The 27,688-nt window shown below is 43.0% G+C and overlaps 2 protein-coding genes across 3 annotated transcripts in view; one reads left to right on the top strand and one right to left on the bottom strand.

Annotated features, from left to right (window-relative positions):
* Positions 1 to 607: 607 nt before the first annotated feature.
* LOC122842783 (5-hydroxytryptamine receptor 7-like) lies at positions 608 to 8,834 on the bottom strand. The gene is made up of 2 exons (XM_044136940.1): positions 6,985 to 8,834; positions 608 to 6,395 (listed from the first exon to the last, which is right to left on the bottom strand). The coding sequence occupies exons 1-2, from the start codon at positions 7,554 to 7,556 to the stop codon at positions 5,492 to 5,494; spliced, it is 1,476 nt and encodes a 491-aa protein (XP_043992875.1). The 5' UTR covers positions 7,557 to 8,834; the 3' UTR covers positions 608 to 5,491.
* Positions 8,835 to 11,383: 2,549 nt separating this feature from the next.
* Positions 11,384 to 27,688, top strand: part of arfgef3 (ARFGEF family member 3) — a 36,913-nt gene continuing 20,608 nt past the window's right edge. The window contains exons 1-15 of one of the 2 annotated variants that reach the window (XM_044136938.1): positions 11,384 to 12,216; positions 15,669 to 15,720; positions 18,023 to 18,104; positions 18,175 to 18,315; positions 18,411 to 18,479; positions 22,103 to 22,219; positions 23,512 to 23,557; positions 24,236 to 24,320; positions 24,416 to 24,520; positions 24,679 to 24,803; positions 24,885 to 25,132; positions 25,206 to 25,318; positions 25,436 to 25,568; positions 25,984 to 26,567; positions 27,107 to 27,459. In XM_044136938.1, the coding sequence (XP_043992873.1) occupies positions 12,132 to 12,216; positions 15,669 to 15,720; positions 18,023 to 18,104; positions 18,175 to 18,315; positions 18,411 to 18,479; positions 22,103 to 22,219; positions 23,512 to 23,557; positions 24,236 to 24,320; positions 24,416 to 24,520; positions 24,679 to 24,803; positions 24,885 to 25,132; positions 25,206 to 25,318; positions 25,436 to 25,568; positions 25,984 to 26,567; positions 27,107 to 27,459 (2,338 nt within the window). In that variant the 5' untranslated portion in view covers positions 11,384 to 12,131. The remainder of the gene's footprint in view (positions 12,217 to 15,668; positions 15,721 to 18,022; positions 18,105 to 18,174; positions 18,316 to 18,410; positions 18,480 to 22,102; positions 22,220 to 23,511; positions 23,558 to 24,235; positions 24,321 to 24,415; positions 24,521 to 24,678; positions 24,804 to 24,884; positions 25,133 to 25,205; positions 25,319 to 25,435; positions 25,569 to 25,983; positions 26,568 to 27,106; positions 27,460 to 27,688) is intronic. The other variant, XM_044136939.1, reaches the window with a different exon arrangement.

The raw sequence follows: 27,688 nt of genomic DNA, 5'->3' as shown, positions 1-27,688 counted from the left end.
AAGCACATTTAGAGCCGTATAATTGGAGCGCTGCGTTTCTGTTAGTGTGACGAGGAATCAAAGCACCTTTCTCTGTTTGAAGTATTAAATTAATTCTTTCATATATTTGTGATTCAAGGTTTTTAGCCAAGTAGTGACCTTGATCCTTTTCATTCTTGGTAAAGTAACATGATGTGGAGAACGCAGGAAGCAGAAAGTCAGCTGCTGCTTCCCTAAAAGGGTTTTATTTTTGGCGCTGGTTCAGTTCAGGTGAAGGTTGCATCGTTTCTATTTACAGAGAGGCAAGCTTTCAAGAAACATATTTAGAAAGTTCATACCCTGCATGTAAAGGAAGATTTTTCTATTAAAACCTTCCTCTCTGCTTAAAGCTGCAGCTCTGATTCACACCGCTGCCATTTGAGCTGAAAGTGTTTTTCATGTTTTAAGTGGATTCATTGACATCATGTCACATCCCTTAACACCCTGAACAGACTCTAATTATTAGAGTCTAATAGATCTGTGTGGATGACGTTAGCTTACAGGCTAACAGATGTACATGTCATCATTTCTTTAAAAAAATTAAACTCTGTAAACATTCTGGAAAAAAATAGTTTATTGTCATGAAATGTTCGGTGTTGATACAGTTCTAGTCAGAAGATTTCTACGCCTCATTATGAACATCAATGTTTTAACTCTGAGACTTTCTTTCTCCAGGATGGAGGCATCATGCAGAGATCTGGATCAGTGGAAACCAGCAGCTCATGATCCTGATTGAGACTCTTCTGTCTCCTTCAGCATCGTGTGACGACACCGAGCAGAACAAACAGAAAGTTTGTGCATGTTGGGAATCCTTCATAACCGTCCACAGATTCCAAGATCAGGATTCCAAACTTTTAATATCAGCAGAAAATTTTAAAATGTGAATCCTCTCTACCAAATGTTAGGAAAATCGAATATGTTAAATGTTAAAGGAAGCTGGTCCGGATGACCAGAACCAATCAGAAACATCAATAAAGCCAAATTATTGGGCTGCCAGCGTTCCCATTTAAAGTGGAGACAGTTTTAGGTCTCAACCAACAAAGATCTTGTTCCAGTCCAGACATCTTCACACTGCTCAGTTTTATGAACACGACAGAAACACTTCAAGATAATTTTCCATTTTGTTTTTTGATCACAATACTAAACAGTGAGACAGTGAGTAGAATAATGAAGGACTACAACTAAAATCTCACATCTCACCTCAAATCACACCTGGAACCAGCAGAACAATCATCCCAAACACATTTAAAATGCTTTGGAAATTAAATAAACATTAACATTAAAATTCTGCATTAGTCGTCCCAAAGCCTCGACCTCAACCTTTATGGATGATTTTCTGAAGTTCTTCCTCAGAAACCAACCAGTTCCAGTAAATCCCATCAGTTCTGCCAAAAAGACTCAGAAAATCCCCAGCAGGCAGTAAAACTTCTGGTTAAGGTGAAAATGATGAAAGACAGATTCTGAACCCTGTTAGGATCTGAGAAAAGCTCCAGTAAAATCAAATCCTGATTTCATAAATCTATGAAAGACACATCCTGGTAAAGAATGATCCAATAAAACAATGAGGACATTTATAACCCAGATAAACCCAATTAAACTCCACGTGTTTCATTTTATGGGTCATGGAAGCAGCTGCTGTCACAGGGGAGGAAATGTCTTCATGTTCTGATCCTTTTTCTTCTTTAAAGGTTTTCTCTTAATTTTTCATATAAAACACAAATAGGTTAACAGCATGTAAAAACAGCACAGATGCAAAACTGTTTGTTTAGGATGCAGAGCTGCATGTGAACCAAACAAAGTAAAAAATCCAGCAAATATTCATAAACATGGAGGATCTATTGGCACAAACACACGTCACACACTGGTAACATCGAACTAATTAAGGCTCACCTCTGACCTTTATCATGGTTGTTTTGTCCTGTTTCTCTACAAACATCACATTTATTACTCTGCATGTTTTCACTCTTAAATTTACACATTTTAATAAAGTTAATTATCAGCTGACATCTCGTTTAATTGTTTTTATTGATTCACATTTTTCAGGTGGACATTTGGAACCTTAAAACAAAATAAATCCATCAATCATCTTTTTGAAGAGCCGTGATCTACTGTTAGATAAACGTTACAAAGTCAGCGTTACCACAGAAATATTTAAGCACATGAATAGAAAATGAACCTCATTTCTTTTTTCCCTCCTGTACAAAGTTACAACAGTGAAATCAGCGTTGTTCTTAAGGCTGAGGCGGTTTGGGTCAATGATGGGAAACAGAAGAACCAAAGTTTCCTCTGAGCTTCACTATCTCTACTGGATGGATCTCGTTGTAGTTTATTTATTGCGTCCAGGTTGTGTGAACAGGCCTGATGGCGTCTCCACTGCTGAGTGTGTGTGTTCCTGTGTGTGTCTGCTGAGCTCCAGTCTCCATATCTGCTGTGGCAGAACATGGACCACAGCCACTGTGGCTGCGCGCCCAGAGCGAGGGCAGTTCAGAGGTTCTGATGCATGACTGCACCGATCCGGGAACATTTCCTGACCAAAACCCACCAGGACCGCTGCAGAGTCTGCAGCTCTGGTTCCTGCACAACCAAATCTACTCAGACTGAAACGTCTCCACCTGAAGGTCTGAATGGCAGGAAGATTTCTGCTCCATCTTCTCTGATTCTGTCCCACTTACAGATTAAAACCCTTCATGGATTTTGTATATTTTCATTTCCTGCACAGAGCAGCTTTAATTAATGATTACAGAACAAGTTAAAGGCGTCAGTAAGAGAGATCCACTTCCTCATCAGGAAGGTTTCCCAGCCTGCATTGCTCCGTCTGCTGCTGCAGAATGAGTCGGTAATGAGGAGGAATTTAAGCCCAGACAGCAGGGGGAGAGGAGCTCCAGCCTCTCATTGTTTTACACAAAAGAACATCTTTATTCTATAAATGAAACATAAATGCTGCTGCACTTCAAACACAACCCCAGCACAGACTTCAAATTAGACTCAGATTGTCATAAACACACAGCAGCTTCTTTTTCTTCACATCCAATATAGTGAATACATATATTTTTAATTAAATTAAAGCACCAGATTCTTGGTTTTAAACTCAATAATCCAATGTGATCAACTTACAGAAGAATATTTAATATCAAGTTTTACATCCTGACCAAAAACTCTCATTTTTGGGAGGAAAGTTGTGGAACAGAGAGATTAGTGTCCTGATGGTTCTGATCCGTTACTTTAGGTTTGGTTGCATCTAATTGCTGTTCAGTTTGGATGAAACTAACAGCTGAAAGGTTAAAGATGGTTTGCGTTACATTTCGGTAAAACAGACTCATCCCTGTTTTGTTTTCTCAGCAGATTGTTTTTCAGCGTCTTTAAAAAATGAAACATTAGTTCTTTTAACCTCAGTCTGATATATAAAACATGCAGAGCTTGTTTCATATTCATATGACTTCATTATTGTTGCATCTTGTTTTTTCCATTTGAGAGCTCCTTGAATATTTCACAGGTTATGACTCATTTTTTCTGGCACTTTTAATTAAATACACAATCCAGCCACTGTTACAGAAAGAGAAAATGATTCTGATGCTGCTGCCCAACAATCCAACATATTTTACCTTTCTTCTTTCATGATTATCATCTACCTGTGGCAGAGAAAGACTCTTATTTTAGCGAGTACAGGAAGTCCAGTTAAGCGAGAGCGACTGGACCGTCTGTTGTTCCAGCCTGGGAACTTCAGAGTCCAACATGTTTTATGTTGGATTAAAAAATCTCTTCCAGTTTGGAAAGAAAACACCAGAGATCAATAAACTAGAGTTTGTGTCTGGACTCTGTTAGTCTTTTATCAGCAGGAGACTCACTGTGGGATGTAGAAAAATTAGATTTAAAAACTGTTTATGTGGAGATTAAACTGTGATCCTGAAGGTTGCATACAAAATGTTTCTGTTTCATCATCCTCACCCGTTTACATCGAAGCTAAACGGTCGACTTCAGCCGGTTTTCATCGACTGTAACGAGTGTAAAACTCCAAACCTCAGATTTATTCCCACCCTGACCTCTGCCTTGTCGCCTAGCAACTAAACACAAACTGGTAAAAATTATTGTCACCTTTTCATATTTTACACTTATAAATAAATATTTTAGTAAATTTTTATCAATATTACTACTTTTCTATACAGATGATAAAAGACAAAAACCACAACCACTTCAAGCTTCTGATTTTTGTTCTGCAATATTTAGATTTTTAGATTTAAAGCAGTTTTCTCCTCCTCTATCTCCCATTTCATCTGCCATTGTTACAAGAATAAAACTCTCTGGCCGCAGTGCATCTTGGGATAGGATGGACCACGAAGGACAAACTAAACCCTTCAAATCCAGGGACAGAACGATGCATGTTGAGGAACCTTTGAATCCAGACAATCTTCTTTGTAAAGCTGTGAGGTAATCGATATTTTAATGTGGCTTTGGAAGGATGCACTCATGAATTTGGAGCCCAGATTTCAGTGACCCATTTCAAATCTGAATGATATCTCTGCTGTAAAGTAGAGCTGTGGAGCTACAAGGAGACTTTACACATTTTATGGAGTATTGATGGTCATTTCTCATGAGTAATTTTTTAGTCGTCTCAGTTTCTCTCAGAGCTTTTGTAGAAGTAATCATCTAACAATACTGGGTTGAAATTCCTGACAGTCCTTCTATTCTACAATGAAGGAAACACAGAATAGTAATAAATGTGCTTCAGTGCTCAGTGGCCACATCTATAGATGAATGAGTTGAAATCAGTTTCTTCTTCCCTTCCAGTGTAGATGAAGCACAAAGTGCAGGTTTCAAAATGAGGCTGTTGTGCCCGGCAACCAAAACATGAAGGACAGAGTAGGAAGAGGCACAGGCACATTCACTCCAGTGTCTGAAATCATCACATTTCTCTCCTCGCTACAGGAATGAGCTAACGTCTCAGTAAATGAGTTCTGCTCTGTTCAGAAGAGAGCTGCCTGCCACGGACATCATAGGTCAGATACACAGAAGCTTTCAGCTAAATATTCTTGAACAAGCATTAAGCACGGTGACAAAAAGCAGCTAGACTCTCATTATTTACATTATTTACATTTTTACACATTAGTCATTGTTTGTCCAGGTGTGTGTGCTGAAGAGCAGCTGGTGGAGAACCAACAAGCAGCTGCAGCTCCTGTTTGGTTCTCCGAGGCTCCAAATGAAAATGAAAGGCAGCCAGACGTGAGCTGGTGGATTTCCATCCATCCAAACAGAGGAGTGTAAACCAGCATGCAGCTCAGTCAACTACTGTCAGCAAAATCCAGCCCACCGTAGAGCCAGACATCCCTGATCAGCCTGAAGCTTCTTCTGCTCCAGCCTCCCGTCTCCTCTGGCCTCAACCTTCATACATAAGGAGGAGATAATCAGTCTGGCAGCAGGGAGGTTAGTCCCGCCCTCTGGATGTTTCACTGCTCTCCTGATTGGCTGCGTTGCCTCTTCAGGCGTCGGCGTCTGGCTTCTCCACCAGCTTCAGAGCCTCGTGCATGCCGGCTGCCGACAGCTTCCGGTTGATGTTCCGGTAGCGGCAGCGCAGCAGGTTGCTGTAGGTGGTCCGCAGGTCGCGGTTGAAGAAGGCGTAGATGAAGGGGTTGATGAGTGAGTTGGCGTAGCCGAGCCACAGCAGCGTCCTCTCCAGCCACAGCGGCACGCAGCTGCACTCCACGCCGCAGACGAAGGGCCGGGCCGTGGACACCAGGAAGAACGGCAGCCAGCAGAAGGTGAAGGCGCCCACCACGATGCCCAGGGTGGCCGCCGCCTTCTGCTCCCGTTTGAAGATGGACTGGTTCTTCCTCTTCCTCCGCTGGTGGTGCTCGCTGCTCTTCAGAAGGCGGGACACGCGGCTGCTGCACTCCTCCTCCACCTCCCGCTGCAGCTTCAGCGCCGCCGCCACGCAGTCCAGGCTCTCCTCCTCGGCCTCCTCCTCGCATTGCTCCGTCTCCGTTGCCTCAACGCTCCCCGTCTCCCCAGACTCTGACGGCTGCCGGGGCTCGTGCACCCCTCGTCCCCCTCTGTGTGCCGCCCCTGCGCGGTGCTCCCCCTCCCTGGGGAAGCCGGTGATTGTGTGCTTGGCGGCGCTGAGCTTGGCTGCTCTGTAGATCCTGTAGTACATGATCAACATGACCGACATGGGGATGTAGAAGGCCACGGCCGTGGAGTAGACGGTGTAGCCAAAGTCCTGGCTGATGAGGCAGACTCTGCCGTCGTTGACGTTCTGCGCCCAGCCGAAGAGCGGGGGCAGGGTGATGGAGGCAGAGAGGAGCCACACTGACAGGATCATCTTGGCCATGCAGCAGCCGTTCTGTCGGACGGGATAGGTCAGAGGTTTGGTGATGCCCAGGTACCTGCAGGCAAAACAAACACAAGGTTTTTACAGTTTAGACTTAAAAATGAGCTGATTGGAGAAATGACTTGCCTCTCATGAGCAACGCTCACCACACCCCCAACAAGGTGCCCTTGAACAAAGAGCTTAACCACAATCTGTGTGAGCCATATGCAGACACAGATGGGAGCTGTGAGATTTTCTGAATGAAAAGCAGTGGGATGCTGCAGGAAGTCGTGTGGCTGAAGGTCCAGATTACAGCTGGACCTCAGAGAGCCAGCCTCCATCTGGTGCCACTGACTCCTAAAGGCTACAAGAATGTGTATTGGATGGATTAATAAAAGTCTGTGTTCACTGATCTAAATGCAGAATCTGCCTCAGAGCACAGAGCTGAGATCAAACCTTAAATCCTAAAACTCAGATGGAAACAGATCTGATTTTATGACTCAGTCTCTGGAAATGAAGGATTAACAGATAACAAATTCATCCACAGTCTCAGTTTGATGAAGTCTGCAGATCAAACATGTGAAAGTTTCTCCTGCAACACTTTGTTTCCTGTAAAAATGGGACTTTATGGTTTGAGGTTTAGTTTCAGAAGTTGTTTTTTTTACCTGTCGATGCTGATTACGCACAGAGTCATGATGGACGCGGTGCAGCACATCACATCCATGGCGATGAAAACGTTGCAAAAAAACTGTCCGAATATCCACTGGCCGCCGATGAGGTCCGTGATGCTGACGAACGGCATCACGGCCAGCGCCACGGACAGGTCGGCCAGCGCCAGAGACACGATCAGGTAGTTGGAAGGCTGGCGCAGCTTCTTCACGAAGCACACCGAGATGACCACCAGCAGGTTCCCGCAGATGGTGGACAGGGTGAGCATGGTGAGCACCCCGCCGATCAGAACCTTCTCCACGCGGCCGTAACTCAGGATCTGCTCCCCGCAGCGCGTCCCGTTCGTCTCCATGACCTGCGGCTGACTGGAGGAGGACGGAGAAGTGGCCGCTGCCGCAGCCTCTGCGGCGTCCTGCGCAATTTTCAACAGCCGAGGCGCCAGAGCTTCAGAGATCATCATGTTGGTGGAAAAGCCGGGCTCCCCGCCGCTGACTGTGTCCTCGATCATGAACGCGGACCTCATGTTGTCCGCGGAGAAAGTTCCGTTAGTCGCTCCCACAACAACCATCCTGGAGTCCGGCAGTTCTTTTTATCCATGGACCAACTGGAGAGCCGTCCAGCGGTGACATGGAGGCGCACAGCTGTGGCTGCGTTGGTGTGAAGAAAGCGTTATTTTCTGTCGGAACACAGCTACGTCTCGACGAGCTTCGGGGACATCGTGCGCGTTATTACGCATGTTACGCGTCGTGGGCACATTCCCAAACTCCGACCCATAAATCCCGCTTTGTGCCCCTGACGGTCTGATGTCCAGCAGGTGCAACCATGCAGAAACTCCGAACCCGCCGTGCGCGCGGATCACTCGCAAAAGTTGCCACGTGACGTCAAAAGGCACCTCGGAGAGCGTGAAAGCTGCCGCTAATACCTACACACCCCTACACACACACACACACACACACGCACACGCACGCACACGCACTGTAATTAGGGTGAAATTCTGCCGGTCATCTGAGCGTTCTGGACTGAATTGAATGCGGACCATCTGTGCCAGAGTGGCCATGCGTAATTGCGCAGCAAAGAGGAAATGTTCTGCGGATTGAGTTTGTGAATCCATGTGAATCTGCTGACCGAAGAGAACATTTGATTAAACATTTTAATATGATGCACAGATGAGCTTTATGAACATTTATTAAATATATTAAAGTTTATAACAAATACAAATTTGACTGTAAAGCTGGTTTAATGATCGAGGTAATCATTCTAAGTGTTGTAGAGGACAGGATGCTTACATAACCGAACAGAATGGTTTATTTTCCCTCCACCTTCAGCCCAGTTCCCTCCACTCCTCCCAGTCTCAGTCATCTCATTATTTCCAGTTCAGACTCCATCATCAGCCCCAGTCCGCCTTCACTTCACTTCGCTTCGGTCGCTTGAGGTGAAAATAAACTTCATCTCCCTCTGGAACGTTTCAGGAGTCATTTATCTGAGACTCGGCCTGGTTGAAGATTAGATTCTACCGCCCTCCAGTGGTCACAGCTCAGTATTGCATGCCGGCACGGCGAAGAGCTACTCAATCGATCCTGAAGGAGATACTCCAATAAGGCATAACATTATGACCAGCATGGTCTCTTTGCTTGTCTTTGGCTACTTTTATTTAGATTTTCTAAATGTGATGATCCCCTCAGAACAGGAACAACCTTTCAACATATTTTACTTTATGAAGTAATAAAGATGGCAGAGTGTAGCAGCTTCACGCTGAATTAGCTCTGAATGTGTTAAAGTTTTCTTCTGTCTACTGATTAAAACCTCGTTGAGTCCATGGATGAAGTTTGTTCTTGTTATTCCTTAAATAAAACAATATTGATATGTTTCTTGGGGGTTTGAACTTAAAGTTATTTTTATCATTTGTTTTTTTATGTCTTGTAATTCAGTTCAGTTATTCCAACGGGTTTGTGTTTTGGAGTTTTATTTAGACCTTCTCTCCTCCTCAGTGGAACAGTAGAGATCAGAACTGAATTTTGTCTTGTTCCAAATCTCATTAATGTCATGATTAGAGTCAATATGCTGCCGGCCTGCAGTTGGGCTCGTCGGTCTGATCTCTTCAGAGCGACGGACCCGGTCCTTCAGTCACCGCCTGTGATTCAGGCTTTCATTTAGTTTTAGCATGGAGCCGTTGTGTGGCCCTGTTCTGTGATTGGCCGCCTCACTGATCCTACACAGAAGAAAGTGGGTCAGACAGTGAATGGATGCTGAATGGAGAACATTCATCTCCTCCAGTGACTCCCCTCCAGGCAGAGGAGCGGCTCATTAGGCTGTTCAGACCCAGGTCTTCTTCAGAGGTCTTCTGATGACAAACAAAGACTCTCTGAACAGTAATTACAATGTTTTGGCTGGTTTTAAAGAATCCATTTGTCCAAAGTCCATTACTTATCCATAAGTGAAGATTGTAAATCATTAGGATCATTTCATGAGCTCCATTTGTGTTTCTGAAGCTGGAAAAGATTGTTCTAATGACCTTCATTTGAGTCACCTATTAGCTGGTAAAGCTACTTCTTTATGCAGCCTGGAAAGTTAGGAGGAAGAAAGTCTCTGAGATTCCTAGAGGTCGTGACCCAAGACATCTCCATGATTAGCCCCTTCAGACTGTGACTGGTTTGATCTTCTATTTTCAGATGTTCATGATCACACCAAACCTTCGACCAAAGACCTGGACCGATTCATTTGGACCGGGTCAGGATGAAGAACCAGCCCAGAACATTTCACACAAACTACCACCTGTTGGAGAGAACCTGAGCATGCAGCTGCAGGTTGGGGTTTGAATCCAAGATCTTCTGGCTACAGTGGCAACAACCATATCTGCAAATGAGAAAAATTATTTACTATTAAAATATCTGATATAATTCAACCAGTTGAAAACTTTACATGTTATCTCCTAGATATGGGCTAACTCAAGGGTGCAGTTTTTGATTTTGGTGGAAGCTGAGGCATTTATTTGCAGTATTAAGGAGATTAACCTCAGACAACTGAGGACTAATAGTCTGTATGTGAGCTGCCTGTTCTACATTTGTTTTTATTTTATAATTAATCAAATTATTTGTGACAAAAAGTTAATTTACTTCATTATTTCAGTTTAAAAACTGAAAAAATTATGCTCACTTTTTCCTTCCACTCAATTTTCCACCAACATGCATGTTAAAAGCATCCTGTGAAGATTCAGGTTCTTTAGTGACATAACTTTCTGTTCTGTTTGGTTGTGGAACCAGTTCACTACAAATATCATCTGAAAGTTTTTCATAACACAGGAAGGTCAATTCATGTACAGAAAAATGTGATCTAATAAATCTGTTATAATCCAATCATGAACAAGGATTATAATTTAGGGTTAGGGGTAAGGGTTAGGGTTTCATACATTTCAGATTTTTACTTGTTACAATACAATGCAGTTAAATTCAGTTTATATTACCAGTTGGTAGAAAAGCAACATTTTGGCATTGAATCATTTTATTGATGTTATTCGGAGGTTTTCATTGGCCTGAATCATCAGAGTGGAATATATTATTTTATTAATCCAATCTGTGCTTTATGTGCTTAACTGAAAAAAAGAAATAAATTCAGAGATATTATCTGTTACTGAGATGCACATGTACAACATCCATCAATACTTTGATCACAGTTACAATCCTACACTCCCTTTGATCTTTTTATTGTTTACATTCACATTGATACTTTTTAATTATTGCTCCTTTTATTATTGGAGCCATATAATGAACTTTTGCTCAATATGTATATTTTGAATGTAGAATTTAATGATTAACAATAAATCTGTATGTCTATGTTTAATGTGTGAGTAATATTAATGTGTGAATGTTTCATTTCCACTCTGGCAGGTTTTTCCTCGTCCAGCCTGAATGAGGGATTAACTCCCCAGCCGCCCCAACATTTACATATAAATGAGCAATTTTCATCTGAACTAACTGAAGGCTTCTTCTAAAGGTAACCGCCATTTTGGTTGAGAAGCTGTGATAGAATGGAATAGAAATCTAATTATGAAACTCCTGAGTCACAACTAAGAAGGAAGGGGAGAATGTTGTCATACAAAGGCAAAAACAAACAGACAAACAAACAAACAAACAAATAAATAAATAAATAAATAAATAAATAAAGGAACATTCATTAAGGAAAAGTTTACAACTTAAGAAAAGAATAAACATAAACTATGTATATGTACTAAACTATAAATATAGTTATTAAAAATCCATATTCTAATAAAATGAACGTTTTTTTTTTTTATGTGTGCACAAAGGCAACAATATATTATTTTCAATGCATCAGTTCATACCTGCTGATGTATGTCTGTAATTCCCTGTGGTTAACAGGGCACCAGGGGCCTCCAGCCCAGGGGGCCACATCCCTGTAAATCCGGCCCTGGCGGGTTTACTGATGAACTGATCTAATTGTTCTTACGTAATAAAACTCTATCAAATCTCAGCCAGAATAAAAATCTACAGATCAAACATATGAAGTGACTGTTTCCTGTGGTGCTTTTATTGTGAAGGCAGAGAGGCTGGTTTCCGCTCTCTGCTTCCTCCACCTGTCCGTGTCCCGGTAAAGCCGCTCCAGTGCCGCTCAGCCGCGCTTTGCGTTCTACCCAGGAAAACACGCTGTACATGTTGGGTTGCCAGGTAGGGCAGGAATCCGCCTTTTGGACTGCGGCTGTGATGCCGCTCCGGTAGGGAGGATTCTGGAACCGGATCTGGTTTCTGATTGGAGCAGAAGGATCAGCTGGACTGGATTCCCAAAACGCAACAGATCGGAGGAATAAACGAGTCACGAACAGCAGCGAGGAAGATTTATTGATCCGGGTTTAACGGAGCAGGAGGCCGATGGCGGCTGATTATTGATTATCAGCCGAAAGGTGATCGGCTCCGGTCTGGGATCAGAAACCCGGACGCTTCCTGTTCATTCCCACCTTGACGGGATTGTGGCTGGCCTGACATCATTGGCTGCAGGCTGGGAATGAATCATCATCATCCTCATTCGCAGCGGGGGGGCTCCGGGATGCTGTCACTGCCTCCGCTCCCTTAAAAAGCCACGCACCGACCTGCCCAGGCCCGCTCCCCCCTTCAGCCGCGGCCGCGGATTCAGCATGGAGGAAATCCTGAGGAAGCTGCAGAAAGACGCGTCTGGGCACAAACACAAAGCCGTGCGGGATGCGTGCGTGTGCGCCTGTGGTGAGTGTTCGTGAGGATAATCTGCGTCCCGGTTCACCTGCCGGTGAGTCGGAAACAAGGCGGGAAACAGCGGGGGTCCGTAGCGGGACCCCTGGATGAGAGGCCACGATCTGGACTCAGTGTTTACACCAGAACTGGAACTGGAACTGGTTCCAGTGTTTGTTCTGCAGATGGTTTCCAAACAGACAGGTCCTGATGACCTGCTGACGTGGTCAACTCCTCCACGCGCCACTCATGCGTGGATGTTTACCTGCAGGAGCAGAGCTGACTAATTACCCCGAATTACACACACAGGCCTCTGGGAGGCGCTGTGCAAACGAGTTCTGTTCAATACTTTAAAATTCAGTAAAAAGTATAAATCAGTTTTTATACATTTCTTATTTAAGTCCATTTCAGATAAATTTAAGTTTAATTTCTAATGAATTTTCTGCAGATATTTTCTGTTTTAATGAACGTTCCTCCCGTTTGTTCAGACATTACCTGCTAACTCTGCACCCCAAATCTGAAATTCCCTCTTGGAGAGTTGGAGGTTTGACACCAACTCTGACCTCAAAATCCAACATGGCCGCCGTGTAAATGCAGTGTGCTGCTAGCTGTTTATCGACACTTATTCTGAGCTCCATTAGTGAACAAGTTGCTTTACTGTTAGTCTGGATGAACTGCAGAGGAATCAGAGTTGAATTGGTTCCATCAACTCACAGGATTCTGACCCGAAGCTGGAGGTTAGCTGCAGAGTTTTGAGAAGTTGTGAGTTTTTCTGCTCAGCCGTGTTTCTCTCCCAGATGAAGCCACTGATGGAGCTTCTGCTGCCGTTATCTCTGTGCTCCTCTGTGCTCCATAGAAGGTTCTCCCGGTCCTGGATCAGTGGTTCTGTGTTTCTGCTTTGTCTCAGACCCAGTGGGTCACAGCAGACTTCCAGTTCTGGTTCTGTTGTTCCTGTTAAAGTGGACGTTGCTACATGCTAGTCCAGGAGAAGTGATGTAATTTTTTTTAACCAATTAGAAAATGAACTGAGCCTGACTGTGTTATTTAATATGAGCTACAGAAACTGGATCTGCATGATTAGACTGAGGTGATTATTTTCTTTACTGCCTTCAGATCATATTTGTGGTGAATTGGAGTTAAAAAAATAAACTGAACTGAATTGAGACTGAATAGAAGTGGCTACCTCAGTGTTCATAAGTCTGAACTGTGACTGATTTTCCTGAATTAGTGCTGGATAAAATCCATTTGTTTACTTTGTAATGTGACTTAATAATGTTTTATAATTGAAATGAGTTGCAGCAGTGATGATGTTCCTAAACTCTAAAAATTGATCATTCTATCCCAGCAGGCTCTATTTACATTTGAAAACACGTCTGATCAGAATCAGTGGCAGGTTTTGTTTAGCAGCGGAGTCACATGACCAACTGCAGCTCTGATCGCAGCAGCCCGACGGCTCGGTTTTATTTTTAGAGCAGAACTTGTTGTGTGATGCTGAGACACATTTAGAACCTACTGGTTGTCTAATATTATCAATCATCACAGTCATTATAATAAATGCTGATAAACTGTTGGTCTATGTTGCATTCAGAACCGATTTCTAGTAGAAGCAGCTTGGAAGTCCAAACCCGGTTCTACAGATCTTGTAATTTTCTATCTAAATGGGAGCAAAGAAAAGCTACAGCTAACCAGTCCTTTTCTGCATGTCAAAGGTTTAAGGAGCCTAAACCAAGCACTAGATGAAAGAATCATCAGCAACATGAAGAAATTTATTACTTAGATTCTCAAAAAGACCAGATCAGGATGAATCAAGTCCAGATTCTCATCTCTTGTGTTCTGGTTGATTTTCCCAACTTCCAACTTTGAACCTCCATTTTTTTCTCAGAAAAACTAAATGGATCTCCATCTGGTTTTCATCTGATTTACCACATATTGCTACTTTTAGAAACATCTGGTTGGTTTTCCTCCTCTGACACGGACAACATGGTGCTTTATGTTGAAACATGGAGGTCAGAGTGGCATCAACTCTGAATGTCTAGTTTAAAGTGATCTGCAGGGAAAACAAAATGTTTCAGGGAACATGTGAGATCAGATCGAGTCGGTTAAAAGTTCAAGAAGAATTATTCTTGATAAATAGATTCTTCAGTCAGATTTGAGGATAACTAAACAGTAAAATTATATCTTATTTAATTTTATGGCATGGCTTTGTAAAATCATGACTTGAGATTATTTTTCTTCTTAAAATACCTGCAATAAATGCTGAACACCTGCTTCATGTAAAAGGGAAACAAAGTTAAGATGATCCGGCAGAAATGAAGGATTTCCTGTAAGTGACACGGAGCGAAACCTCCGTGATGCTCAGAAAACATCCAGCTAATCTCTGTGACTCACTGGGTTACCGTGAGGAGAACATGGCTTCCTCTGATGTCATGGAGATGCTGCTAGCATTAACAGCGGTAGCCGCGGCAGAATGACCTTTCAGGAGAAAGGCAGGTGAGGAGTGAAGCTCCCAGAGGAAAGGTTCAGGTTGTGCTGACGGAGGGAGAATCACGTTTTCTCCTGAACGCAGTGGAATATCACAGAAACGCAACAGGAGCTACTGAGACTAAACATGCAGCAGCAGGGTAACAAAATATACAACTTTCAGTTTTAAAGTCTTTCTTTGGGAGGAACATCTGCAAAATAATAAAACTCCTGCTCTTTATTCAGAAAGTTTACTTTGTACTCAGGAGGGAAAACATCAGGAAAGATGTCAGAGAAGCAGCAGCAACTGAATCCAGGGAGTTTAATCACATTAAACGTAACTTTAATGTGATTTAAAGTCCCACATTCAATTCAGAGAAAGTTTAGAAATTATCTAAGGCATCTACAAAAGACCAAACAGCTTATTCAAACACGGTGGGGGAGGAGTGATGATGTGGGCTTGTTTCCATGATGACAAAGAACTGGTTATTAAAATATTCCAGAGTCAGATGTGAGTCTGTCTGACAGCTGCAGTTCAAACTGGGTCATCAATCCCAACGTGACCTGCTGATCTGTGACAGAATGACTGAAAAAGAGAAACATCAAGGTGTGAAATGGTCTAGTTAAAGTCCAGAACTGAACCTGATTGAATATGCTATAAGACATAAAATCAGACGTGCAATTTTATATCCAACTTTTATTTTTTAAAACAACTTAAAAAGTCCAAAAAATACCAAATTTAAAGGGACAGTTCACATGAAAATGAATCTGTTAATGCTGCAGCCAGAAGCAACTTTATAAGCAAATTAAGAAAATGTTTTATTATTTGTAGCTGAATACTTGATTTGGTAATAAAACAAACACTTTTTATTATTTATGTAGGGAAAGTTATATCATTCTAAAAATTGTTGCATCTTTTTCTGAAATAGTGAAGCGCCAATAATGTTTGTTTTGTCTAAAACACAAAATATTTGATTAATGTTGGATGTTTTTGTCTGTTTTTTCAGAAACTCTGGAGGCTCAGAAGGGATCATTCAAGATTTCTCCTTCACAGCTTCGGTACGTTCATTCATTCATTCATTCATTCATTCATTCATTCATTCATTCATTCATTCATTCATTCATTCATTCATTCATTCATTCAGCTCACGTCTCAATTCTTCTGTCTTGGAATCAAAAACAGACAAAAGTATCTGTTTGTTTAATGACATCGTCCTTTGTTGCCTCTGGTATTAGTTTGTGTTTATCGTTAAATTTAAAGTAGAGAAATTGAAGCAGAAGGTTTGAATGTGCTGTCAGAAACCCTTCATGGTTTACTGGCCCAGTTCTCCTATAATCCCGTTTTCCTGGCTTGTCATCAACCCGTATCTGCTGGGAGAAGATTTCCCTGACATCTTCTCCGTGTTGTCGCCTGCAGCAGTCTGGGAATCCCACGTCTTTAAACTGTTCTGGTCTGATTTGAATACATTTAAATCATCCTGGATTCACTCAGCTGATAAGGCAAATATAAAACTGAGCAGTGAAATAAAACCAGCCGGTTAAGCTAACGGTTTTCCTAAACTCTTCCTGACATCTGAGGAACCTTTACAAACAGGAGTCACTTTAAATGTCTGTCTATGAAATGAAAATGAAAACTGAGAAACCAGAACAGAATTTCAACTAAAACCAGTATCAAACCCGACTCTTGCTGCCTGATAACTGCTGGACATCTGTGTGTGGATATTTGCATTGTCTGGATATTCAAAGACTCCAGTCAGTACAGGAGAACCAGTTCTCCATCTGGTCACTTCTGTCTGGTCTAACTAACCCCCCTGTAAAGAAAACCTGCCCCCAGACACATTTAAAACATTTTTTTTACCGCAGTGGGCGGAGCCAAGGGACACTGAGGGGCGTGGTCAGTGTGGGGACCACAGGATGGTGGGAAACGGGGTTTTGGTCTAGACTAGAGGAAGCAATGTTACCAACTTTTAGTAACTTTTTAGACCTTCTCTAGTGACATTTTGTAAAAGAAAAAAAAAATTAATTGTAAAATGTTTGTGTGGCTGAAGATCAGCGGTGGCGCCCCCTAGAGAAAGTAGATGACAGAAAAAGAAGCTGAAGTTCTAATGATGAATTATTCATTATTAGCTTCTGTTTTATTAGAGCTGATTAGATTAAACATTGATGAAATCCTCAGTAATCTGAGCAGTTCTTTATCTACAGAATGATAAAAACCTTCTGACATTAAAGCGTGACTGAAATGATTGATGCAGTTGTGATATTTGCTGTCAGTTCTGGGTTTTATATGAAAGTTTCTGCCCGTTTTATCTCTGATTTTGTCTCTTTCTGGGTCGGGTCGCCTCCTTGTTCTTTCCGTGGTTCAGTTTTCTTTCTTCAGGCTCATAAGAGATGGTGGATAGATTTTACTGTCCTCCTCTCTGCGGCCTGTTTGAAGCCGGAGGAGCTGAGCTGGTTCAGCGGCGTCTGAAAGCCGCGGATCCATCAGCAGCAGAGATTCAATCAGCCATGAATAAAGAGAAGGAGATTCAGTTGGAGAGAATGGAAGAAACGCAGCAAGACAGAGAGTCTCTGAAGACGGGAGACTGTTTCTGATCAGACACATAGTTACATAAGAGACCCAGACTATAAAACTATTCAGTTTTCTGTGCAAATCACATTAAAACTAGCCTGGTAAAAAACAGTTTCTTGTTCTGTGGCCTGCTTAACTTTTGGGTGAGACGTAAGTAAAGCAGCAGTTTATTGGAGTTTAGCTGTACATTTATCTTGTTCCAACTTTAATTTCTTAATATTTGGAAGCGTGACAAACAAACTGCTGCCGCTGCTAAACTACAAGCATCGTTTGCTGATTGGTCCAGTTAAAGTTCAACTGGAGAAATGCAACTCAATGGGAGAAATCCCAGATGGAGACCTGGAGGGAGATGAGAATCAAGTGGAATTGACCAGACTACATTAAATCAGCATCAGAACTTCAGTACATAATGATGAAAAAATGTGTGCAGTTATTTTTAATATTGACATTTAAAATCAGGTCTGGTTTATGTGAACATGAATTTATAGCTACAGATTTAATCTTATTGATTTCATCTCTTCTTGCCTCGTCCATCAGTGGTGAAAATCAAAGGTCAGATAAATAATTTCCTTCTCAGTTGGGATCTGATGTTCATCAGAGAAGAAGAAGGAGCTTCAAGGCTGAACCAGAATTTGATCATCCAGTTTGTTTTTACTGTATAACAGATGCAAACAGTTAATTTATTGTTTCCTGATTGGACTCTTTCCTGCTAGATATTTATTTATTGGTGCATTTGTGTGTTTATTAATATTCCAGGTCAGTAACGTCTCTGTTTTCTGTTGCTCTGAGCAGAGAGCGCTGCCTGCTGCCGCTGCAGATGGCGCTGGAGTCCAAAAACACCAAACTGGGCCAAACGGCGCTCGCCGGCATGCAGGTACTCAACATGATCATGATCCTCCCTACAGCCTCTCTGGTTCCCCCTAACCTGTGAACTCTGACCTCAGAAGTTCCTGTGTGACGACCGGTTTGTGGGCGGAGTCAGCTCGGAGGTGGAGGTTCTGGAGAAGCAGCTGCTGAGCCAGATGTTGGAGGCCATCAGGGTCACCCCCTCCCTGCATGAGGACCTGCAGGTGGAGGTCATGAAGGTAACAGACCTCTGCTGACCGTCAGATGAATGACCTCTGACCCTTTTGTCTGAGCTCCTGTGCAGAACATCAGAATGATTTCTTTCTGTTTGCAGGTCCTGCTCTGCATCACCTACTCTCCAAACTTTGACATTAATGGAGACTCCATCCTGAGGATCGCGCAGGTAAAACAATCATTTCAAGATTTGATGCTGTAGAAGCAACAAAAGCATCATTTCCCTCTAAGATGACTGAATGGGGTTGTTGGTTTGCTCCAGATCAGGACCAATATTTATCACACTAATATCTCTGCCAAGTGTTTGATTCTCCTACCTGAACTGGACCAGTTCAAACTTTATTGGAAAGGATCGTCAGAAACCTTCAGGGTCTGTTTCAGTCCTGATCTGTCGTGTTTCTGTTGAACTCTGAGCTTTATGGCGTGTTTCATTCCTCCTCAGATTCCTCTCACGGAGAGGAAGAACACATTATAAACATCATTAATAAACTCCACACTGGGGGGAATAAAGTAGATTTTTGTGTTTGGAATCTCAGTTGTAGAAGTAGAAGAATAAATATTTGGGTTTACAGAAACTGATTCTTTCCTGGATGGTAAACAATCTGTGAAACACTGCAGTCACAGCAACCTCTGTGAAAATGAGCTCATTCTGTCAGACAATCTGACATTAATGTGTTAAAATATCTGCTGCCTCCGACTGCGAACAAGGAGGTCTATAATTCAAGCCATGACCTCTGTCTTCATTCATTACCTCATGTCCCAAACTTCAGCTCATGCTGTCATCCAGGACATTTTACCACAGAATATCATCTGAGCTGCTTTGATATTAAACTGTTAGCATGTCAGGATCGTCATCAGACTGTCAGACTGCAACAGTCTTCAGTCAGAGGCCTCTTCGGATTCGTTGCAGGACTGACTGCTGTAGGAGTTCCTCCCCACAGCGTCACCGTCCACAACCGCTCTGAAGATACTTGGAGGATTTGAGTTATGACAGCATTTCATTTCCCTTTGGATAAATGAAGTTTGTTGGATTTAATTTACCCAACATCCCACTGATGTTTTCATGCTCCCGTTTTCTGGGGTAGATTAATATATTTTATTTAGATTCCTGGAGCTGAAACAACAGGGACTGAAAAATGGCTCATAACAAATATGAAAACGTTTTTTAGTGTTTTTAACAGAACAAATCTATGAAAATGAAAAAATAATCCTTACAGATGGGAGACTTGAACCACAGTGGTTAAAAGAAAACCAGACCATCTGTTTCAACATCCTGACGTTGAGTTCAGCTTGTTTTAGTTTATAGTTTTACCAGCAGAACGTTTCCCTGGAAACAGAAAAGCTTTTTCAACTCAGGAGGCAACAGGAGATCTGAAGAGTTCAGAGATGAAATCCTTCTGATATCTGAGGCAGTTTGAGGATGTTTTTCTCCTTCTGTACGATCAAAAATCATATCAAATGAAACTCAAATGGCACAAATTTCTGACTGAATGATTAAACTGTTCTGCTGTTTGACCGTCACCTCTGTTGTTTTCTTGCTCAGACGCTGCATAATGCATCACTTAAAGCTAATAAACTGATAAAAGCTCCTTTGTGCAAACATTTGGAGCTTTGGGAGGATTTATTTGTAGTTTCAGTTCAGTGACCAGCAGCTGCAGCTGCAGGACACAGGAGATGTTTGCTGCCATTAGCGGCTGATAAAAGCTGCTGGTGTTGATGTGTTGATGCATTCAGAGCCTCCGGACCTGACCAGCTGCTGTTAGAGAGGGACAGAGATTATCTGCTTCTATTTGTTTGGCCATAACTCAGAGAACCGCTCTGAATGCTGTCAGCAGATCTCCATTAACCGTCACATGCTAACAGGCTAACAGGCTCAGGGATTTATTCAGCTCGGAGACGTTTTTACACCTGCAGTTTATTATTATTAGCATCTGAACTTACTGTGTGAACTTTGATGTAGAAAGAAAAATCGGTCTTTGGTTTTAGACTTTATGGCTGTGAATAAAAGTCACTTATTATGTAGAGGATTCCTTCGTAGTCAGAAAAGGTTTTTATTGTTTCCAGATTTATTTCCTGTCTCAGTTCCTTCACTATAAATATGTGACTTCCTAACACTTCAGTTCCCAAGTTGATTATTTAGACGGTGATGGAGCTGGATGTTCTGGGTTTCCTCCAGGTACTCCAGCTTCCTCCACTGTCCAAAATGTGACTGTTGGGTTATTGGTTAATATAAAAGGCCTACAGTTTGTGTGTGTGTTGTGTGTGTGTTGTGTGTGTGTTGTGTGTGTGCAGCTCCAAACAATAGATGACTGCTTGCAAAACCACAGACACTCCAACGCCTCTCTGGGTTTCATGTTACTCGGCTGATTGAACGGCCATCTGTCCTTCTCCAGTTATAGATTAGAAATATGATAACATGAAGTCCAAACTGCAAATTTAGTTGGGAAAATGTGTGAAATATTGAGCTGAAACACGTGAACCTGAAAAAATCCGTGTTGCACCTCAGCAGACTGCAGCATCAGTAGAGCTGTGAGGTCGGATGTTGGAGGATGTATTGATTTTTCATTGATTAGGTTTAAAATGGCCCAGCAGCTGCAGAGGCTTTAAATCTGAGTCTAATTAGCTGATTTCAGTCTTTGTTCAGCTGACAGACGAGGCTCCAGGTTCAAACATGTTCAGAGCAGATCGAGTTCTAATGGAAACGCTGAGCATTTTATCACGTTAAACACAGAAAATATACATTTAATTAGTTCATCAAAGTCTGCAACTATATAACTGAACTAAAGAGGTGATGAGCTCAGCACCAATAAGGCGTCTCGTCTCCGTAACCGTGGTGATGGGTTGCTGCTGTCTCTGTTCAGACAGATGATCCATATCTTCAGCAATCGTTTGCAAACATTCGGAGCTCCATGTGGTCCCTGAGCCCCCAGGAGCCACATGGAGGAACAGGAAGGACGTTCAGGCCGATTCTAATGGACTTTCTAAAAATACTGCAGGTGGAGAAAATTAATAAGGTTGCAGAAGATTTTTGTCGTAGATGGAGTTACTCTAACTGGTTTCTGTTTTAGGGCTGAAACAATCGAATTAATCACTTATTGAAATAATCAACCAATTTAGTAATGTATTAATCATTGACTGGAGTATACAGACTTTAAAAAAGGCCAGTTACTGAAAGAATATCACACTCAGGGAAGTAATTAAGGTAAAACTGTACATATTCACATATATTCTGCATTTAAGTAAAAAAAAATATTTTAACTTATTTTGGGTAAAAATAAATTTTTCCTATTTAATTTCATTATTCATTTTAATATACTTCTAATATTGTATAAAAAGACATAAGTAGTTAAATGAAAAATCAACAGAATGTGCCGATTCATCATCAGAATAATTGATTGTTAAAGTAATTGTTAGATGAAGGTATTTGGTTACGAAGTTGCAGAAATCTGTTCTGTCTGGACTCGGATTTCCTTCAGCTCATTTTTCTGAACTCTTTGCTTCACGCTGTTGTAAAATCTGCTGACGCTGCAGACATCTTGTCTTTGTTTGCCTCCGTGCTCCATTACTGCTCAGCTTCCCCAGAGAGCGACCTTTAATCTGACCATCAGATGTTCTGCAGGCTGACGACGCATCCCAGTGGTTTACGCCACTCCTGGTCACCGTGGCAACCAGTGACGCCATGGAAGCTTCCCATAAATCTCCCCGACAGTTCAACGTGGCTTGGTGGTGCTCTCTGGTGCTCTGCGTCACTGATGTCCTGTTGTGTGTGTGTGTGTGTGTGTGTGTGTACAGGTGTGTATAGAGACCTACATGTCCAGTTGTCACCAGCGCAGCATCAACACAGCAGTGAGGGCAACCCTGAGCCAGATACTGGGGGACCTGACGTTGCAGCTGCGCCACAGACAGGAGGTCAGAGAAAAAACACACACACACACACACGTATTTGTTTTAAACAGACCCGTCAGCAGCAAAGTGAGCAGTGAGGACCTTGAGGTCTACCTGCTGTTTTGTCTTCAGTAACATTGATTCCTCTTATTGCTCTGAGTTTCTACATACAGCAGCAAAATAAACTGTTTGTTGCTCATCTGGTCAGTTATTTGTTTCTTCAAAACTAAACCAAAATGTTAAATTGGTGTGAAAATCAATGTCCATCTTTAATCTACCATCTTTACTCTCAGTAATTGTTGAGTCTCATCTGCTGGTGCCTGTTAATGACGGGTTGGGCCGGGTTCAGTTGTTGGAAGGACGACCTCAGATTTAACTGAGTTGATGGTTCACTCAGTGACAATAAGGGTCATCAAGGGAATAATATTTCTGTAGAATAACGGACAGCAGACAGTCAGGAAGTGACTTTACACTGTGACTCTTTCCACGTTGATGAGGATAATCTGACGCTCTAAGGTCCTTGTTGAAAAGAGTTTCTGCTAAATATCATTTTTAAAGACGCACTGATATGAAAACTTAGTCTGACATTAATAATGCAGTGATGATTAAGAATCAGAATCAGAAATATGTTATTGATTGTGTGCCCAACACTCTCCCCTCCTGAAACTTATGACAAGAAAATGGAAATAAACATGGGTTATTAATATTGGCCCACACTGATATTTTAAAAACTAACATGTAATTCTGATGTATCTTACATCTTTAATTATTTTTAATTAATTTTAATTAAGCAAAACAATCTTCTGATCTGTCAACAAGCTTATACCAAACTGGAAAAAATGACAACACAGACTGAGAAATTTGGAGATTAGCAATAAAGAGTATTGAGTCGTCAGCATAAAGAAGAACGGTACAATCGGTTTAAATTGGATTTGCTGCAGGGATTTTGCCAGTAACTGAAAAGGTTCTGCTAACAGTTGGTTCTCTGAGAAAATGGCTGACTTCTTTCCTCCATGGTCCGTGTTAAAACCCACCTGCATGCTGAGATTAGAATACTGAGGAGCAGTTTGTCAGCACATTTGATCAGAAGCATCTGGTTGATATTTTTCCTCTGAAATCCAGTGTCGTTTTCTGGAGGCTGGTTCTGCAGTTTAGTCATGCTGTGTTCATCTTGTAATATTTTGTCATCAGTCATTTTAAATACATAAAATTATATTTTTTCCCTTTCAATAAGCATGTATTTTCTTTTGCTCCTTAAAATCTCCTTAAAGTCACAAACTCAGTGACCCTCCCTGGTGTTGTGTGTTGCTCTGCAGGGAGCTGAAGGAGATGAGGTGACCGCACTGCCTCTGCAGAGAAAAGGTACACATCATTCTACACATCTGCTTAGTGAAGAATGAACAGTGTCTGTAGTTTCTACGTGAACAGTTTGTAATGTCCAGAGTCATAGTTGTCCTGGTGGACGGGTCTCTATGAGGGACAAAACAGACTGATGGACTGAGCAGCCTGCAAGAAAACATGTTTTATAAACTTAAACACATGGAGCTACACTTTGGAAACACCTGCAGGATAAAACTTTCACTGAAAAGTTCAAGAAAACGGGGTGTTTTAGTGCACAACAATACCAGTTAAACTTAATAAAGTAATGTCAATCAATAAATAAGCTGCACAAACTAGTTTAGAGATTATTTAAAGCCACTTAATTCAGCTTCCCTCTATTTCTGCTCTGTCATCTCACTGGGGTTCTTCATTCTAAGTAGCTTTAATATTGACTGCATTGTTTTATCCCTGTCTGTTAGTCTGGATAAAAGAGTCTGCCAAATGCATAAACAATAAATAGTGACACATAAATAAACTGAATGCATGGTTGGAGCCGAACTTCCCTCTCAGGAATGTTAATTTCTTACAGATTAGAGGCAAACGAGGAGGATTAATTAGTTTGTTTTATCACTTAGTGCAAAAGTTGGATGTATGAACTTTGTGTGTGTGTGTGTGTGTGTGTGTGGGTGTGTGTGTGTGTGTGTGTGTGTGTGTTTGCAGATGTTTCCCCCACCAGCCAGGCTCTGTGTGAGGATGTGGTGATGGTTCTGACCGTGTTCTGTGAGAAACTGGAGTCGGTGGACAGGTAACGCTGCAGGCGTTCTGTCAGTGACCTCACTTCCTGTCTGTAACTCAATGACCTTTCCTCATTCTCATTTCCTCATTCTCTCCTCCTTTTAGTGACAATCAGCTGCTGCAGCTGCTCTACCTGGAGTGCATCCTGTCCATGCTCAGCAGCTGTCCTCCCACAATGCACCTGTCCAGAGGTTTCACCGACCTCGTGTGGTACGACTGTAGCTGCTGAATGTTTCCTCTCATGTTGCAACCAAAGCGAGTCCATCATGTTGAAATATAAAGTTACTTCATGTTGGAAGGTAAAGAGAGACAAACACCATGAAAACAGTTTTTATTGACTCATGTCTTGTCGGTATTCCTCCTTGCAGGAAGCAGCTTTGTCCGTCTCTGGTGGCGATTATGGGAAATCCAGTCAATGATAAAACCATCACTTCTCACCACGGCTACACGGGGGCGCTAGAGAGAGACCGGCTTTCAGAGAGAATCTCTCAAGGTTACGCATCCATCCGTCCTTCTGTCCGTTTATCTTCTTACTTGTCTCTGAATGCCAGATTGTTTCCTCTTCCTCTCCCAGGAATCTGTCAGGAAGTGGACTCATCCAGTGGAGGAGTGTCCGATCAAGGCCGAGGGTCCGGCTGCTCCTCCAGCGCCCCTGCCAGGATCGCTCCGGTGGTGCGGACGGTGTGCTACATCGCAGCAGAGCTGGTGCGCCTGGTGAGCTGCGTGGAATCGATGAAGCCGGTGCTGCAGTCGCTGTACCACCGGATCCTGCTGTACCCGCCGCCCCAGCACCGAACCGAGGCCATCCGCATCATGAAGGAGGTGATTCCCCATTTGTCCATCAATCCTCTGCTCACTAAACAAAGGAATGTTAACATCTTTCTGTCCTGGTCAGATTCTTGGCAGCCCGCAGCGCCTCTACGACCTGGCTGGGCCGTGTGTAGCCGAACCTGAAACCAGGAAACGCTCCTTCTCAAAGAGGAAGTCCCACCTGGATCTGCTCAGACTGTCAGTAAACAAACCTGATCCACAGCTTCACTCGTGGGATTATATATGATATTAAACTCAATGAAAAATAAGCATTTTGAAGCTGAACTCAGTTTGGATGTGATGTTCTGTTTTCAGAGTGATGGATGGGATGACGGAGGCCTGCATGAAGGGCGGCATCGAGGCGTGCTTCGCCTCCGTCTCCTGCGCCTGCGCTCTTCTGGCTGCGTTGGATGACCTGTCGCAGGGTCGCGGCCTCCAGCCTGAACAGGTAGAGTCATGACACCAAGAGAAAACATGGAGCGAACCTCACAACCGCTGTCTGGAAACCTTGAGTTTGGAGACATATTGTCTTAGCAAAAATTACCAATAACTGTAATTCATTCAAGTTTCATTCAATTTATTCTAGTTACTTTTATGCTGCTTATGAATGAATGGATGGATGTGTAGTAATAATAATAAATGAAACTAAAATAGCAAAAACTAAATAAGTATCACTATATTTAAAAGTATAAATAACTATTAACAGAAGGTCTTGAGGTTTCTGCCTTGCAGGAAGAAGGTTGTGGGTTCAAATCCCAACATGGTGACGTTTTGCATTGAGTTCTGATGTTTCTCCTTGTGCATGTGACGGTTCTGTCTGGGTGGATCAACAGCAGTAAGAGTCGCTGTGTTTCCTCCTGCAGGCTCGGTTTCTCCTCAGACGCCTGGATGACCTGAAGGACGGATCGGAGTCCACCCGGGAGTCCATGGAGATCAACGAGGCCGACTTCCGGTGGCAGAGACACATCCTGTCCTCAGAGCAGCCTCAGTGGGACCCCGGCGCCGCTCCCTCCAACATGGCTGCCACAGGCGCCACCGAGCGTAGCCCTGACATCAGCATCAGCATCACCACGGAAACGGGACAAACCACCCTGGACTTGGAGATGGGGGACTTGGGTCTGGGTCAGGGACACACGCCTGAGGAGTGCGGCGAGGACGCACGCGTCCATCTGAGCTGTCCCTTTGGAGGCCAGGAGAGAAGCCAACGGGAGGCGGCAGGAGGCGCAGCAGGAGGCGCGGCTCCCAGAGGAGAGAGGGCGGAGGCAGGAGGAGGCCGCACCCTGGAGGCCGAGGGACAGGAGGACAAGGAAAGAGGGGTCGTTCCTCCTGACGTGGTGCAGAGGAGTCACGCTCTCGTCTTCCCTGACATCACCAACTTCCTGTCGGTGGACTCCAGGACGCGGTCGCACCACGGCCCGGGGTCCAGGTACAGCGAGAGCAACTTCAGGTACGACTCCGTCAACTTTGGGATTCACTTTTTAAACTACAAAGTTCTCTTTAGTGACATCTAGTGGCAAACATGACAGAAATATTTAGCACAAATGTTTTTGTACTCTTGACAAGACAAAACTCATTTTCAAATAAATTTTCAGCAAAGTAAAGGAGTTTGTTTTAAGTCAATAATTACTTATTATTAATGAAAACGTTCTTGAATAAGTTGTTATTCAGAGTAAAGTAAACTGCCACAACTAGAATTGTTGACTTAAACTAACTCCTCCTCCGTCTTGCTGAAAAGTAATAACTAAGTTATTTTTGTCTGATTTCAAGTGAGCTGAGATATTTACACTAAATCTGGACAGAAATACTTTGGATTTAGAGTTTCTGCAGTGTTTCTAAACAGCTTCGTGGCTGTTTATGATCATTTCCAGAATAACTGACCAATCAGAACCAGGCTGGTTGTTGATTGGTCTTTATTACGTCTGTTTCTCTAAGCGTATTCAAAACAAGTTCCTCACCGTTTCATTCACGACTCTGGTTGTCCTGCAGCATGGAAGAGCAGGACTTGTCTCGGACCGAGTTTGACTCGTGCGATCAGTACTCCATGGCTGCAGAGAAAGACTCGGGGCGCTCCGACGTGTCCGACATCGGGTCTGACAACGTGTCTCTGGTGGACGAGGAGCAGCAGACGCCTCGGGACTGCCCGGGCCACCGCTCCCTGCGCACCGCCGCCCTGTCCCTCAAACTGCTGCGCAACCAGGAGGCGGACCAGCAGAGCGCCAGGCTGTTCGTCCAGTCGCTGGCGGCGCTGCTGCCCCGCCTCCTGGGACTGGCCTCCGCCCAGGAGGTGGACCTGTCACTGCAGAACTTCTCCTCCACCTTTTGCTCCGGGCTGCAGGCTGGTAAGTGGAGGGAAGAGGAATCAGCAGAGATTCAGGTAGATGATGATGAAGTTTTAGAACAGAACAGACTTTGTTTGGGTTGCTCAGTAACAAACAGGATGTTTACTGATCAGCTGACTGAGCAGCTCTTAGTGTCTCCACTGTTTAATTCAAGCAACCAAATATTCTGGAGGATGAAGTTTAGAGTGCACAGATGATGAAACAAACTCAGCTACTGCAGAAGATTTCT

The sequence above is a fragment of the Gambusia affinis genome, linkage group LG13 (genome assembly GCF_019740435.1).
Source record: "Gambusia affinis linkage group LG13, SWU_Gaff_1.0, whole genome shotgun sequence".
NCBI classification, from domain to species: Eukaryota; Metazoa; Chordata; class Actinopteri; order Cyprinodontiformes; family Poeciliidae; genus Gambusia; species Gambusia affinis.
The sequence above is the reverse complement of the archived record's forward strand: the minus strand, read 5'-3'. Positions and strand labels throughout refer to the sequence as shown.